The sequence below is a fragment of the Eschscholzia californica genome, unplaced genomic scaffold (genome assembly GCF_041429995.1).
Source record: "Eschscholzia californica isolate CP2 unplaced genomic scaffold, dmEscCali1.0.p SCAF_6, whole genome shotgun sequence".
Classification (NCBI taxonomy): Eukaryota; Viridiplantae; Streptophyta; class Magnoliopsida; order Ranunculales; family Papaveraceae; genus Eschscholzia; species Eschscholzia californica.
In genome coordinates, this window is record NW_028238483.1 from 19,893,554 (window position 1) to 19,909,183 (window position 15,630).

At 36.5% G+C, this 15,630-nt stretch overlaps 1 protein-coding gene and 1 pseudogene across 3 annotated transcripts; both read right to left on the reverse strand.

Moving 5' to 3' along the window:
* Positions 1 to 3,149: 3,149 nt before the first annotated feature.
* Positions 3,150 to 9,949, reverse strand: LOC147532281 (uncharacterized). Of its 2 annotated transcripts, none has more exons than XM_086646395.1 (10): positions 9,819 to 9,949; positions 8,634 to 8,933; positions 7,196 to 7,408; positions 6,446 to 6,703; positions 5,697 to 5,864; positions 4,993 to 5,085; positions 4,580 to 4,649; positions 4,127 to 4,299; positions 3,670 to 3,736; positions 3,150 to 3,566 (listed from the first exon to the last, which is right to left on the reverse strand). In XM_086646395.1, exons 3-10 carry the CDS (start codon positions 7,397 to 7,399, stop codon positions 3,382 to 3,384), a joined length of 1,218 nt encoding a protein of 405 aa, XP_086502521.1. In that variant the 5' UTR covers positions 7,400 to 7,408; positions 8,634 to 8,933; positions 9,819 to 9,949; the 3' UTR covers positions 3,150 to 3,381. The 2 variants fall into 2 exon arrangements, with proteins under 2 accessions (XP_086502521.1, XP_086502523.1); XM_086646397.1 differs by having other exon boundaries at positions 6,449 to 6,703; positions 9,819 to 9,927.
* Positions 9,950 to 10,555: 606 nt separating this feature from the next.
* Positions 10,556 to 15,604, reverse strand: LOC147532282 (uncharacterized; annotated as a pseudogene). Its single transcript, XR_015227351.1, has 8 exons — positions 15,317 to 15,604; positions 14,569 to 14,782; positions 14,332 to 14,402; positions 14,060 to 14,222; positions 12,839 to 13,028; positions 11,637 to 11,795; positions 11,441 to 11,529; positions 10,556 to 10,886 (listed from the first exon to the last, which is right to left on the reverse strand). The product of XR_015227351.1 is annotated as an uncharacterized LOC147532282 (transcript).
* Between the last annotated feature and the right edge of the window lie 26 nt (positions 15,605 to 15,630).

Genomic DNA, 15,630 nt, shown 5'->3' on the forward strand with positions numbered 1-15,630 from the left:
CCAATTTGTAGTTTACAAACCTGCGGACTAATTTTAGTCTCACCTAGTTATAATTTGTGAAGGATAACTCGAAAAACCAATTTTTCGGACATTTATACTCTTCTCACTGTCTCTTTCTCTCCCTCTCCTCCGTCACTTCCATGTTTGATCGTCAAGTTTTTTATTTTAGTTTCTCACGCTAGTTCGGTGGGGCATATAGAAAAATCATCTAAGTGGAAAGACTTAGTCAATCAATATTGACTTATGGGGCATAATGAGTTTTAGTCCAAAAATTTAGTAGATTGAGTATTGCCCCTAATCTTCATCACAACCTCCAGCCGCACCGCCTCTCCTGGTCACCACTCATTCACTGCCATTTGATTTTTTTTTCTCTCTATCTTATTCCTTTCCCTCTCTCTCGACAAATCCAGCAGATCTGAGATCTACTAGTCTTCAATCGGTAGAAGAAGACGAAGGGGCATGGGAATCCCCTTCGATCTGTTGAAGATGAAGCAAGGGGAAGCCTCAACCTAGAGCCATTCTTCCTTATGTTTATTGGGTTTGATCTGACTGTATTTACAAGAAAATGAAGATAGATAGAATGTGGTGAAGCATATGTGTGATGTACCAGGTGTACCAGAAGCTACCATTCTGAGATTGCTAAGATGTCAATGAGATCCATTGATCTTGAACTACCTCTTCTCCAACCTGGGATTAGTATCATTATTTTCTTCTTTTCAGGAATTTTTGGCTTCAAGGGAAATAGTGAAGAAGAGAAATAGAGAGAGGGGGAAAAAGGAGGCGGCGTGAGTGAGTGGTGTTAGGAATTGGCGGTGTGGCGTTGGAGGTGAAGGGAAGATGAAGATCAGGGGGCCGAACTCAATCTGATAAACTTTTTGATAAAAAATAAACAAGTCCAACAAGTCAGTCTTGATTGACTAAGTCTTTATTCTCTAGAGATTTTTCTTTATTGATCCAAAGCTGCAGCCACATTTAATAACCATTTCAATAACTGCAATATCAACAGGAAAATATTGAAATGGTGTCCTTTTATTTCAGCTTCCGCAGACAATTTCGATTCAGACACACACCCTCCCTCATCGATAAAACCCTAAAAGAAAATGAGTAGTGGACTACTAGTGGTTCACAGTGTGGATCGGCATAACCAACTTGTTTCATAACAATGTTAAAATGACAAGATTTATTTATTAAATTGTTGGAATAACAAGCCACGATGGAACCGAAAGGACAAGATTTTGACCATGTGAAGTCTCCCATCGTGAGCTCTCATGCCAATAGGATGCGAGGTTTGTATAAGCTCCAAACTCCCCAAGTCAATTTGTAGGGCAAAGAGAGACTTCTAGCTGCTTCGCGGTACAACCCGTTTCATGGTCATCATGCCAAGTGACTACACACCACTAACCTTCGACTTGTCGTGATGGCACAACACATTGTGAAGCACTAAATAAGAGTGAAAGGGGAACAAGAACCGTATATGACTTCCGGCAGCGTTCGAGTATTTCACTGCCCCAACTGAAACCTATAACCATTACGAGTTTTATTTCTTGGGGATTTTGATTCCGATCTACTTATATAAAGACTCGAAACCAAACCTATAATATGGATATCAGCTACCTATCACTTCTCTTCAAGATTTGTTATTTAATTAGTTTATCACTAACCAAGAAGATTATACTCCATTCAAAACTCATACCACCTTGATCCCCATCCCTAATTTAAAATCATTATTGAGGACAGAGTACCGAACTACTTGAAAGATCTTTCTTAGTTTGGATGAAAATACTCTTTTAAAGAATAGTTTTCGGCAGGAGATGATGATATAGTTTAGGAGTCCAATACCTAATTAGGGGTTTTGGTGGTGGTGAAACACTGAAACTGTGAGGATCACTAAGTTTCACCACCTCCTTTTTTTCCTCTCCATCCTAAAGGTAGGTAATAATGATAATTACTCTATGATTCAAACAAAACCCCTAAATTATAATAGATTGTCAGACTTGTCTCTCCTATACCCATTGAGATCCAATACAATCAACACAAAAGATATAATTGGGACTGAGCAAAAAAAATCTACTAATCACCTGTTAAAGTCAGGATATTAGGTATCCATGAGGCTACAAATAGGTAACAAAAAAATTTATGGGCTCTATTCTGCTAAGATCTTATGGGCTCTATTCGGGTAATGTCGAATATTATATTCTATGAAACTGAAGAGCGGACGTAACTGTATGGTTTCGGTTCGATTATGGGTAAACGAGTACCCGTTGCCACCCCTCACCAGTTCCCGTAATTAAGCCATCTAGAGAAAGAGTTTCTCTAAAATGTTAGCTTTTGAGGAATCTCTATCTATCCGGGGCGAAGCCAGGACCCAAACCAAGGCTAGCCCAGGTAGAGCTTGTAAGGTGAGTACGAGTAGAAAAAAGAACTAGTCCTGCCCGGCTTGTAAGGTGAGCATTAGCAGAACGATAAAAGAAAAACAGAGAGGAGTCCCCCCCTTTTACATATTCCAAAATCTAACATGGTCAGAGCTAGGGTTACTACAATGATATTTAAAATCGTTCGATAATCCCCAAAGGTTCCCCCTAAATAAATGTTAGAACCGATACCAATAACTTCCCACTAAAGACCAGACCTAATCCTATCCAATAGAAAGCATCACACCATACTATAGTACCCTATCAATTATGTGGAAGTATGGAAATATTATGTTTGAGAGAAAGATGGCACAGACCCTACCTTAGCTTCCACAAGAAACCCTAGATTCCATTCCTAGACAATCTTGCAAGTAACTTTACCACCCTTTGGCTCGAGTGGTTACCAAATTAGTTTCCACCCTCCAAGTTTCAGGTTCAAGACACGGATTATTAACCCTCTAAGTCTCAGGTTCAAGACACGGAATATAATTTAGCAAAACTACATAAGATCTACACAGATTATAAAGTAGCACCCGATCGATATTAGCCAGGCTTTAGGGTGAGTCTAGTGTCTACAGAGGTAGCTGTCCAGGACAGAACCATGCCAATAAAAACCATGTACTATGTGAAACATAGCTAATCCACATTGATAAGCTGGCTGAAGCATTGCCCTAGTCAAGGATAATATGACTGCTCTATAACATCACTTTCTCAACACATTCAAAACCAATCCACCAATAAGTTTAAGAAGTTTCAAATTAAAATTGAATATAAAAAAATTACTCCACTCTCAGAGATATCTCTGGTCTCCCTGTAATTGTCTATCTCTCTCTTATTCTCTCTTGTAAGTTTTTATAAACCAATAAAGTAAATAAGTTGTATAAACCAATAAAGCAAATAAGTTTCAAGTATGAACCATAAGGCAATTAAGTTTTCTGAGTCAGAAATAAAATACCAGTGAAGTTTCTAGTTAGCCGAGAAATAGGGGTTTTTGCATTTTCTGGTTTCTTAGCGACCCACGCACCTCTCGGAGTTTAGTCAATATCCTTTCGGCACCTGACTCCTTTGCTCTGTCGATATCACTTTCAATGTCTCCAAACTCTGAATAGACGAAGTCCGACCCTTCGATAGATACAAGATATTGGATTCCCTCTTCTATAGAACAAAGTTTATAAACAATCTGGATTAGTAATTTTATATCGTTATTTTTCACGAGATATTTATTACTGTCAATCGAAAATGAAAACCTCGAGATTACCAGTTGGTGGTACAAGATAGTACATCGGTGCGGCCCAGTTATTCTGCCGACATATGATATTCAGTTCCTGCAGTTACAAACAAGAATATGCACCCATAAGAATAAAACAGTATTTAAGTAAACATAGATTTAGATCCAGTAACCATTTGAATCTACAAACTCTTTTGAACGCCCCATCCATGCAGGAACGGAAGGGAGGGGAGGGGACATGTACATTTAACAACATGAAGTCAAGAAAACCAAAACGATACGAGAACCAACTCAAGTATAGCACATATATTATATATATATATATACATATACATGATAACAACTATCTGCTACGGAAGTTGTCGTATACTTGTATACTAGGAGTTGCTTCAAGCCAACTGCTTTTGAAAAGGAAGAAAGTATAACATGTCTACTGCTACTTCAATGAAAAGGTTTCCAAAGATGAAATAAAATTTAAGTGACTTACTTCGCGTGGTTGCACGCGTACAGTGGCCTCCATCAGTTTTTTGCTCGTCTGAGGAAAAATTATTGCCGAGAGTTGTTGATAAATCGACGAGCCAGTTTCAGGAGTACCATTGTTGGTTGCAGCATCACAAGCCTCGATGGCCGATTCTATCTTTAATATCGAAGCAAAATCACCTATAAAATATTTAATATAACGAATGAACTACTAATATAAATTATAAACATTGAAGGGACTAACTCTTTGTTACTAGAACTTTTACTATATTGGGTGCTCGAGATGACATGTGATAGTTCGAAAATTTATAACAGTAGAACTTTGGGCAAGCCTAAGATCATTTGAAGTACTATTTTAATGCCAAAAAGGGTGAATAATGGTTTACTACGAGAACAAAAGTTATCCACATTATCGTAATGTGAAAACAAAGTCAGATATAAACGTGCACGTAAAAAATACCCGTTGAGTCTGGCCGGAGACACTTCTGGCAGAGAGAAATTGCGTCGAATATATGGCTATTACATTCCCACTGCAAAATAAATCCAAGGAAAATTACTTAAATACAATATGCAAGTTGAAAGCGTCATTTAATTAGTCCTGTAATGGCGCCTCAGGCAAAGACATAGAATGATTAGATCAAAATTGACTTGGTCTTTTAACCATTGACATCTTACGAGGGGGGGAATAAAAAGTTCAATCTCAGAAAATCCACGTGCAGGAGATTTCTGAAAAGTAATTCAAATACTACAAAATCGTTGTTTTGGTGTAATACTTTCTTAAAACTGCTATTAGTTCCAGGCACAACAGAACAACACTTCTTTCATTATATTCAAACATTGCATAAGTTAGATTTTAGTAGAAAAAGTATATACCATTTCATTGAGTTTCGCATTAATCACTTTCAATGCAGCCTCTACGAAACAATGCCTCTTGGAAAGAATTGTAGGTTGTACCTCGTCATGATTCTGAAAGTATATACAAAACTATTTTAGTTGCCAGGCGGAGCAAAAACTTATACTGAAAGATATATATTACCTTGCGTCAAACAACTATATGTTTTTTTTAGTGCAAACCAATATATTACTAACAAGAGTCATACAGTATCCAAGAAAATAAAAACGTGTTACAGCAAGGACTAAACTGTAGAACAAGTTAACTGCCTACGGGTGAAACTAAGAAAACTGACAAATCAGGGTGTTTAAGCGTTAGCCGCAAGTGTATGAGCCGCTTGATTTGAAGTACGATTACAAAAGTTGACCATAACGTGTGTCGTTCTCGCCCGAACACGTAGCTCTTCGAAATCACTGCGAGTCCAAATTACTTAACTCGGTGACAACTAACGTTAAACCTTCAATATATAAACTCAAATATAACATAATACTGGAGCAAACGGTAACAAATTTGGAAAAAGAACAGATATTGAACTCCTCCGTTAAGAATCTAAATTACTTAACTTGGTGACATCTAACATTAAACCTTCAGTATATAAACTAAAATGTAACATAACACTGGAGCAAACAGTAACAAATATGGAAAATTGAATAGTGAACTATAATTAAATGGTTAGGAATCAAACCTCATTTCCTAGGTCTACACCTTCTTCAGTCCTATCAACACTTTGCACCTTAAAGCAGCTTTTTGCTTTTGCGCAGTAACTGCCATCACCAACGCCATTTACCGAAGACTCATCTTCAATAGGAGCAGAAGAATTTCCCTTCTCAACATTTCTTGGTTCGGAGATAACCTGCAAAGACCACCCAGTTTCTGAAGCAATTCTATACTTATAGTCTCAGGTTTCAATTTGGAGGAGATGCAGAACAACCAAATTTTTGGCCAGAAAAAGATTCAGATGTGTAGGCACAAAGTGAAAATTTTAAAGGGCTAAGTGGTGGTAGGTACTCATCCCCTAATTTAACTCCAAAGGATCAAACTTGAGTTCTGATTTTTTTTCCTCTTCCTTCCAAATACACCGAAAACAGATGAAAAGTACTACATGACTAGAAACTTAAAACATTGCATCCTACGGATAGAAACATAACTTTCATATGGATGAAGAAGTTGCGTTATACAAGGTGGCCTATATCAGGTAACTATTTCCATGCTAACCAAAAATATAACTTTGATATGGGTGAAGAAGTTGTGTATTCAAAAAAATCTTAGTGGTTTGAGAAAAGAACAGATATTAAACTTCTCTTATAGAACCTAAATTACCTAACACGATGCAACCAAATCAAATCATAAATCCAAAATAACATAACTAGCAAAAAAGTAACACAAATTGACAATTGAATTGTGAAAGATAATTGAAATGGTTATCAAGCAAACCACGTTTTTATGCTCCAAAGGCTCTCCAATCATATTATTATATGCTTCCGACACAAGTCTTTCTACTTCTTCTGCATTGTGAATAACACGGACAAGTCCATCAGAGGATGACTGCCCGATCATATTATTATGTGCCTCTGCCAACAATCTTTTTACTTCTTCCTCGCCGTAACTAACACGACCAACTCCAGCAAACGATGACTGCCTTTCAGTAGGAGCAGAAGATCCTCCCATCACAACATGTCTATGTTTTGAAACCTGCGAAGACCACCTAGGTGTTCAATTTGCTAAGCTATTTTGTGGTACTTCGATTCTCAGGTTTCAGATATACAATACGCATAACAACCTAAGTTTTGTGGCAGGAAGAAGATCCTAATTTGTTGGCACAAAGTCGTCATTTAACCATTTTGAAGGATAAATAGTAGTAGACGAGATCCTCTGATTCAAATCGAAAGGATCAGATTTCAGGTCTGATTTTATTCCCTTCCAAAATGCCACCTAAAACAGATGAAAATACTACATGGCCCAAAAAACTTGAACCATCACGTTCAACAGACACATTTACATGGCTGGAGAAGTGGGATACATGAGGTGTTTTCAGCAATGACACTGAAAGGGCAACACAGGAAGACACCTGATACTCATTGGCAGTTTCGGTTTGATCTACCATGTCTTCTTAAGAGATTTTGAAAAAGCTCTACTTTGTGAGTTGTCAATGGAATACCACTTCGATCTAAAATGAAAAGATACCTCGAATTCGCCGGAACTTTTGACATCACTCTCTGAACATAACTTCATCTTTTTGTCAGCATGCTCAACAGACGCTTCCTCTTGGGCTTCATATATTATATTGTTGTTTGTTTCATTGCCCAGAACATCATCATTCTCGGGAGTTGTGTGAGATTCATGAACCCTGACTGGACTGCGATTATCAGACACTGGAGAGCGTTCCATAATGTAATCCTGCTCAGTGGGAAAATTAAGCCATTACATAAAAGTGGAAGAATATTAATAAGCAAACTCCTGTGAAAATCAAAAGTGTGCGTACTTTTCCCCAAGTGAAAAAATATAAAGCCAATTTCAAACGTATAATTACCCATATAATTTATTTCTTTATTTTTTGGAGATCTGAAATCTAAAATGATTGTGTATGTAACTTCAGTTGTTTTGCATGCTTTTATCTTAAGATCTTGAAAAAAGTCATTTATATGCAAAGCATATGTTTTCAGCTTTCAAAACAAGTCTAACTTTGAGAAAGGTACTGTTTTAAGGGCCGAATTGATTAGAGAATTTAACACATGGAAGTACTCAAATTATACAAGTAAATTACACATTGCTTATTTCTGATTTAACAAAAAAACAAAAAGCACCTCAGTCAGTCCAACTAAGAGAACCAGCTGATACATGTTTCTGCAGACCAAGCAGTATGTCGGGACAAATAAAGAGTGACTTTTAGAAGTATACACTGGCGGATAAAATCAACTAGAATATATAGGATCGCCACACACATAGTGTGAACTATTTTGACTGACGGCCAACCCTAGAGTTTACAAGGTTCCCAGTCAATGAGAATGCTTCATGAGCCAAGTAGATCACATTGTCTGTCAAGGGTTGTCCATGCCAATATAAAATTAAACGGTTACAATATATTGAGCCTTATTTGTTGCGGTTAAGCACTAGGCGCTGTTTGGCTGCACAAGTATTTTTTTAAAATAAAGAAATCAGAACTTCATCTGTCCAGGGACACAATACTTCTTAGTTTAGATAAGATTTTTTTTGTTGCATTAGTAGTTTAATATTCACGACTGAAGAAATAAAAGTAATAAACACTCTCGACCAAGTACAAGAAACTAATAAACCAAAAAACTTGTAGAAATCAGATCTGCAGAAGAAGAAGAAAATAAAAAGTAAGAAATCCATATAAATAGAATAAGGAAGAAATTTCGAAGAATCCGTGGAAAATACTCAATCAAGGCATCATTTAACTTCAACGATTCCATACGCCATCATCCCCAAAAAGGGTAAAAGACCAATCAGATAATATATAATCAAGGAAACAAATATCTTAGTTTCACAATACAAGTAAGCCAAATTATCCCTTTGTTGCAGGGAGTAGTGATACTATTATGCACACTAAATTTTCCTAATAGTGAGAGAGGAATAGAGAGAGAGGTAGAGAGATCGTCACCTAGTTCTATGAGATGGTGACGGCGGTAGATACGAGTAGTGGCTTAGAAAGAACCCTAGTCAAATGAATCTAGTAGCAAATTTATATTCCCTTGTCATAGAAGAAAATCCAAACAGAGTAAGTTGGGTTTTAGGAAAGACACGTCGATAATTGGACTTCCGGAACTCCTATTTTTTGGGGACCAATGACCACGAACAAAACTGAAGACGTGTTTCTTGTTTTCATTGTATTCTTCGAGAAACAAAAACATAATGTTGGATTTTCATCCCCATAATCCAAGCCTTCTAAAACAGAGCACTCCTATGCAAAAAAAGAGAATCTCAATGAACAACAAAAAAATGTTAAACTTCAGTTGATCATTTTATAATACTAAAGACCAACAAACTACTGATAATGACCACCAGAAAATACATAAGAGACACTAAGACAACTATTAGCGAAACACTAAGATTCATTTGGTTTGTATCCAGATATAAGTGAAAGGAATGACGCAAAACAAGCTTTTCAGATATTTTGGTTTAGGATAGCAAACCAAATGATAATTCTTACAACTTTGGATGTGTTTATATGCCAAACTCTTAGTTAATAGCTGGGTCATGCAAGCTTCAAAAATGATAAATACACTAAGCACGGTATTGTTGCACAATGTCCAAGTGCATCCACACAAAATAGTCCAAGTTGGATGACAGTAAAAGTACATATCTCTGACAACATGATAAGGCAAACATTTGGCGCATCATTATTATAATCAACAACGAAAACATGGTAAGGAGATATTGGACTACTTTATGTTTGTTTCCCAGAAAAAAGGAAGAACTATAAGCCGCTTGTGGTACTTCTTGCATGGTACCAGTTAACAGAATCTTCTATATGACACTGAATAAGAATCTGATCAATCGGTTTGCTAACCGTATTAAATAAAAGCTAGCATCTGTTTCAACTCAACACGAGGACAATCTGCCTTTCCAAAACCATAAAAGCTTCTAGAAAAATGCATGCTCTAGAGATAGATTAGAAATTCCCGTGGAAGCAATAGAATTATCAAAACGTCCTTGACAACAAGTGCTATTACTAAAGAAAGAAAAAGTCAGGATTTGGTGTATAAAAGTCAATTTGTCTGTGTTGTCTTTGAACTATTTCAGTAGATATTATTTGGAAATATCATTTGAGCAATGATTAATTTACCTGAGATTTCCTTAATAGCTGTCGTAAACTTACACAAGCTAACTTCAATGACATTCTATTTATCTGCAAAACAAAGCACCTTTCTCGTTTCCTTTTGTCTGACTTGTTCATCCAGTTCACAAATGTCCTCTCTGCAAGTGACCAAACCCCTAATTTCATGCTCAACAGAAACAAATACTTCTTCATGTTCTTAAAGAGATATACAACTTTGACACTATCCACCTTCACACATGGGAGGTTCCCTACCCATCCAACCCCTAAAGTAGTGTTGCAGCTACAGCAAGCAAAGCAATCCTACTACTCATGTTCATTAAGATTAATATGAATGTATAAAATAAACTCAAAAAAACATATCTAGAACATAAAAGATATTGATTTCATTTTTTTACTTCATAAAAGTTGAGACTTTGGAGTAGTTCGTGAGTGTTTAGAAAAAGAAGCAATAATTTCTAAAAGAAAAACTCAATCTTCTTGTAGATTATCTAATGAATGACTAGAGTATGACAACTATCTTCTCTACATGAATGATCATTCTTACGGAAACTTTAATATTAAGATCATCTCCAAAAAGGTCAAATAAATGAGCATATAAAGGGATATATTGCAGAGCATAATGAATAATTATCCTTCGAAACAACACTTTTATATAAAGTAAGTTTTCCCTTCGCCTTGATTCTGTAGTTAGTACTTGGTACAAGGGACATAATTCCTAAAACAAAAGGAAACTCTAAAAAATTAGAGCCTACAAGTAAACTTTGATAGCTTTTGCCTTGGAAGATCCTGCCTGGATCATGTTCTTAAATGCACACAAATCAAACTTAAAAGTAAGCTAAGACACAATAAATAGTGTACATATTGCTGATATAGCCAGAGAAGCAAACGAGTGACTTGAGATTGCATCAAAAAATTACTTATCTTGAACCATCTATTAATGTTCAAGAAAGCTTACAGACAAACAAACGTCACTAATTCAGCAACACCATCATCTTTGGGGAGAGAAGCGAGCATAATCAAATTCCCAGTGTTCCCCAATACCATATTAGCCACCATTTCAGCAGTTCCCAAAGCCTGAAATAATCAGAAGAAAGAAATTATTCTTCACATTATTTTATTTGCTTTTTTGTTTACAAGTTAGAATCTGTTTTGTCACTTAGATTGTGTTTGTTTCTTTTAAATTCAGATCCGAAATCTGATTACCCAGAACTTGTTTTTCATGAGAATGATCTTCTCAAAAATGCGTTACATTATCCCCAAGAAGAATAGTTCATTGGATAGTTAATCCCATAAGAAAATTTAGTCTAAACTCAGCTGAAAATTTGGATTTCTATTAATTGGATTTTTTATTGTGTCTGCAATCCACATGGAGATGACCAATTTTTCATGATGATAGACTCCTCAATAATGCAGTACCTCATCTTCAAAAAGAAGACTCTTGGATAACTTTTAACCCCATAAGAAAATTTACCATAAATTCAGCTGAAAACTTGGGATTTTTTGTTATTATTTTACTATTTACAATTGCTGCTAGCGGTACCACGAGAGATGGATCTATCAGTTCTCTACCACTCCACATATTACAATAGATTTTTATTGAAGTTGAAACATAAGATAGAGCAGATTACCAGTAGAAGTCCTCCTCCTTCGTGTCCAGTTGCAATTGCGACCTTAGGAAGACTAGGAATAGGACCAATAATTGGTTTTCCATCAGCCACTGTTAATGACCACAGAAGGAAGCAAAAGCATTTTAATTAGTTCTTTTATTTGCATTCATTCATTCACTTTGTAAAATATGAAGACATACAGGAGTTAAGAACTCACTATTAGGGCGTAGTCCTATTTTCACTTTTCTGCTCGTTGTAACATCTGCCAAGGATAGTTCTCTTAAAGATGAAATTAACTCTGCAGCACGCACCCATATGCGTTCAATGATGGAGACTTCTACTTCCATATTGAACCCAGCAAATTCACGATTACTCCCTGAACACTCGATCATCAATGAATAAAATGTGAGGTTCCATAAAGATGTTAAAAAAGTATATACATGTAAAGAGATGTTAGCTCCACCCGATAAATCTGTCGAACGGTGAAGGGTAAAAATAAGGGTGCTTCTAAGTTCTAAAGGCGTCCTGCATTTTGCCTGTTGGCGGCTTGCTGGAGTCATTGACTCGAGACAATTTGTGTTAACTGGGGCCCACTCCGTAGGCGCCCTGCCCTTCGACTGTCCACTCCAAAAGAGTAAGCATACTCTCGGACTGGAGAGTCCAAGTGGTCTCAAACTGGACAGTCCATGCTAACACTCTCGGACTGGACAGTCCAAGACATTGCTCATTCTCTCGGACTGGAACTGAAACCATTCAGAACTAATCAGACTCGTTCCAGTCCTTTACTACTTATAAACCACTCAAAAACCCCTCGAAATCAAACCCAAAACTGATGATAAACATTTTTCAAGGGTTTAACCCCTTCGAAAACCTTTCATTTACTAGATTAAAGATCATTAAAACAAAATTAGGGCTTTTAGAACCTATCTTTAATAAGAAACTGAGGTTTTTTGAAGCCTTTGTTCATTCTTGAAAGGAACTAACTACAAATGGTACCCCTCAAAAGACACGAGGAGCTTTAAGGGTTTTGGTGAAGATTTTAGATAAAACAATTAAAATAAAAATGGAGGAAGAAGAAGGCAAGGGGTGCTCAATTTGTACAACAGGGTGCCAGGAGACATTTTTTGCAAAAATATGCGGGCACCAAGAGAATAGAGGGTGAATAGCCAAAAGGCAGGCGACTATATGAAGCTAGTGGTGGACAAAATACAAGTACATATATCAGAATCTGATAATGACACTTGATTTGAAAACCTTGAAATACATAGTTATGACTGGCCGAGATGGTTGGTCCATTAAGAATGAAATTTCTATTAGATCAACAACATAGGTTGAGTTTGAGATAAATTATTAAAAGAAAACAAAGAAAAAGGAACAAATTATAGCATCAAACCATGATAGCAGAGGAGGAAACAGTACCCAGAACAAGGTTCCCCGTCACGTCCATCGTCGCTGTCATAGAAATAGACAAGGTCTGCTCCTCAGTTGTCACTGGTGAAGCCAAAGAGGAAAAATGAGGCTCAACCACTTGATGATCTTCATACCCCACCTCCATCAAACCATGGTTCAGTTGCATCAAGTTGTAGTTCTCTATCACAAGCAAGTGACCCTAAGACGCAGAAGACAAGCTACTGATTTAGCAAGACAGTGCATCAATCCACAAGTCAACGCAATAATTTAGACTTATAGATAACAAGTAACATGTTCAATTGAGTGATCTCATGAGAAACTAACACAAAGAATGTAATTGGACCACTATATTTGAATACCCATGTTCCAGTACTGTAATTTGCAGTTTGAAGTCAGTAATTCAGTAATGCCGAATAATCCATTCCATATGGTGTTAGACATGTTAATAACCATAAATAAACGAACATAAGTTTCTAAAGTCACCAGTTACAAGTTACAACAAAAGGACATCCACTGCTTATGTTGTAGCATTGTGCAAAACAGGTTTGCAGAGGAAAACAGTTAATGGTGTGTTTGGTTGCAGGATTCCTAAGTAGGATTCCTATCAAAAGTGGGATTTGGTAGGAATCATGAATCCTTGGTCTGTTTGGCTACCAAGAATCCTAGGACTCTTGAATCCTAAGGATTCCTAATTCCAAAATTTGTATTGGACCAAAATCCCACCCTACCCCCTAGGATTTGCTAGGATTTTGGATTAATGAACCTAAATTTCAAACTTAAAATCAACAAAAAAATATTTCCTTCTACAAAATCATTATTTTTTTTTCAAAATCATTATTTTTTTCAAAAATCATATTTTTTCTAAAGACGTTTAAAAATACTCAAATAATAATAAATCATAGGATTTTTAGTTGCCAAACAAGCCAAAAAATATTACTTGGATTCATGAATCCGTGGAATCATGAATCCCAAGGACTCATGAATCCGCGGATTCATGATTCCGCCATCCAAACACACCATAAATGAACAATTTGTTGATCAGTAGAAGTACATCAAAGAAGGGGCCCACTGAAGTTTCGAGGATATGTAAATTTGTGCCACACAAAAATCTAATGACAAAAGAGATTTCAATCTGGATACTCCGGAAAACCTTCAGCAGAGAAAAGTTAAACTAACTCATGTGTATATGAGATCTTCATACAGAATTATATCAGTTAAAAAGAGCCAAACCTTTCGAGGCTTTACAGGTAAGTCCAAGTGAAGGTCAAATTCCCTAACCAGATTTTGCATCAAAGACCCACTCCATGAACCGGCTGCAATGCCAACAGCCTTCTTACAGTACAAGATATTTTTCGAAGTTTGAACAGCATCAACTTGTCCATTTTTCTCTGATCTGGAATTGGTTGAGATTATGAGAACTAGCTCCCGGAAAACATGTTCCAGTAGCAATAACTCATTAAGTTTCAGCAAGTGCTCACACATAAACAGAAAATCACATACACCTTATTAGACGAAGAACTGGGTCATGATAAAACTCTGCGTATCTGTCTTTTGCAGCAAAATATCTGTTTCCCTATTAAAAAATATAGGTTAAACTACAAGATTAGAAATTCGGCAGCATGCACACCCAAGCAGCTGAACATCCAATTGAGAATAATCTTATTTATTAATTTATTTTTCTTTTTTGTTCTCCTTTTTATAACCTTTTATTTTTATTTTGGGGCATTTAAGCCAATCACCTTCTCAATGAAAGCCACAGCACGTAGAGCATCGAATTGGCAGTCATCTGGTAAAAACACTGCCCCGCATCTTTCCCAATCTAAAGTGAAGGTTCTTTCATATGCAAAGCACTGACAGACAAGTACTCAGCTCTCAACCCAGCGTCTGATAGCAGCTTCACCCTCTCTTTTAGAACGCGCACCTCGTCTTCAGTCTTACCAACTAACAAGCTCCCTGGTATATATTAAAATAATAAAATTACCATAAATAGCTTACATATGTCCAGACCAAATAGCTTAAAATCAATCAAGGCAACTTGTGGTTAAGAATCTCTCATAGATATTCTTCGGAAAGCTAAACATAACATCTAACGCAATGATATGTGAACTTATTGCATTTTGAGATTTGAGCTAGTCCCATTAGAAGGGACCCAACTCCCCAAACACAACTTCAGGTGCAAAATTGCTCGGGAGAATACACTATAGTAGTATTAGATATACTACTGAAGACTGCCCCCAATTTTTGCAAGAGTAAGTTACAAGTATTTGGTCAAATGGGTATTGGATAATATAACATCCGCATCAAATTTCAAACAATATATTCACCTAAAAATAAGCAATCCTATATTATTGTGGACCCCAAAACTACTTAAGTTGTCCTCATCATAACTTTTAAGGTTCAAGTTCATTGACTCCATAAACTCCACTTGTTTTTTTCTATACCATGCTGGGCTATAGCATAAGGATGTAAACTTAAGAATCACATTACCTGTTCTTTTCCAGCCCAATATATTCATGGGATCCATGCCTTGATCTTGTATGCTCAATGCCAACATTTCCCGCAATTGCTTGCTTCTCATAGCAAACTCCCATATCTCACTTCCAAGTGTCTTGTGCACCATCCACAAACACCCTTGTCCCAAAATCATCGCGAAGACAAATAGATGGTAGAAAAATCTTATTTACAAACAAAAATCGCCAAAAGGCGAGAAAAGTGCAACAACTACATTTCCTCAGTTTTCGTTACATGTATCATTGTCTAAAGAGTAATTACAATGCTGTACTCAAAGTCTCCCTTTTGAT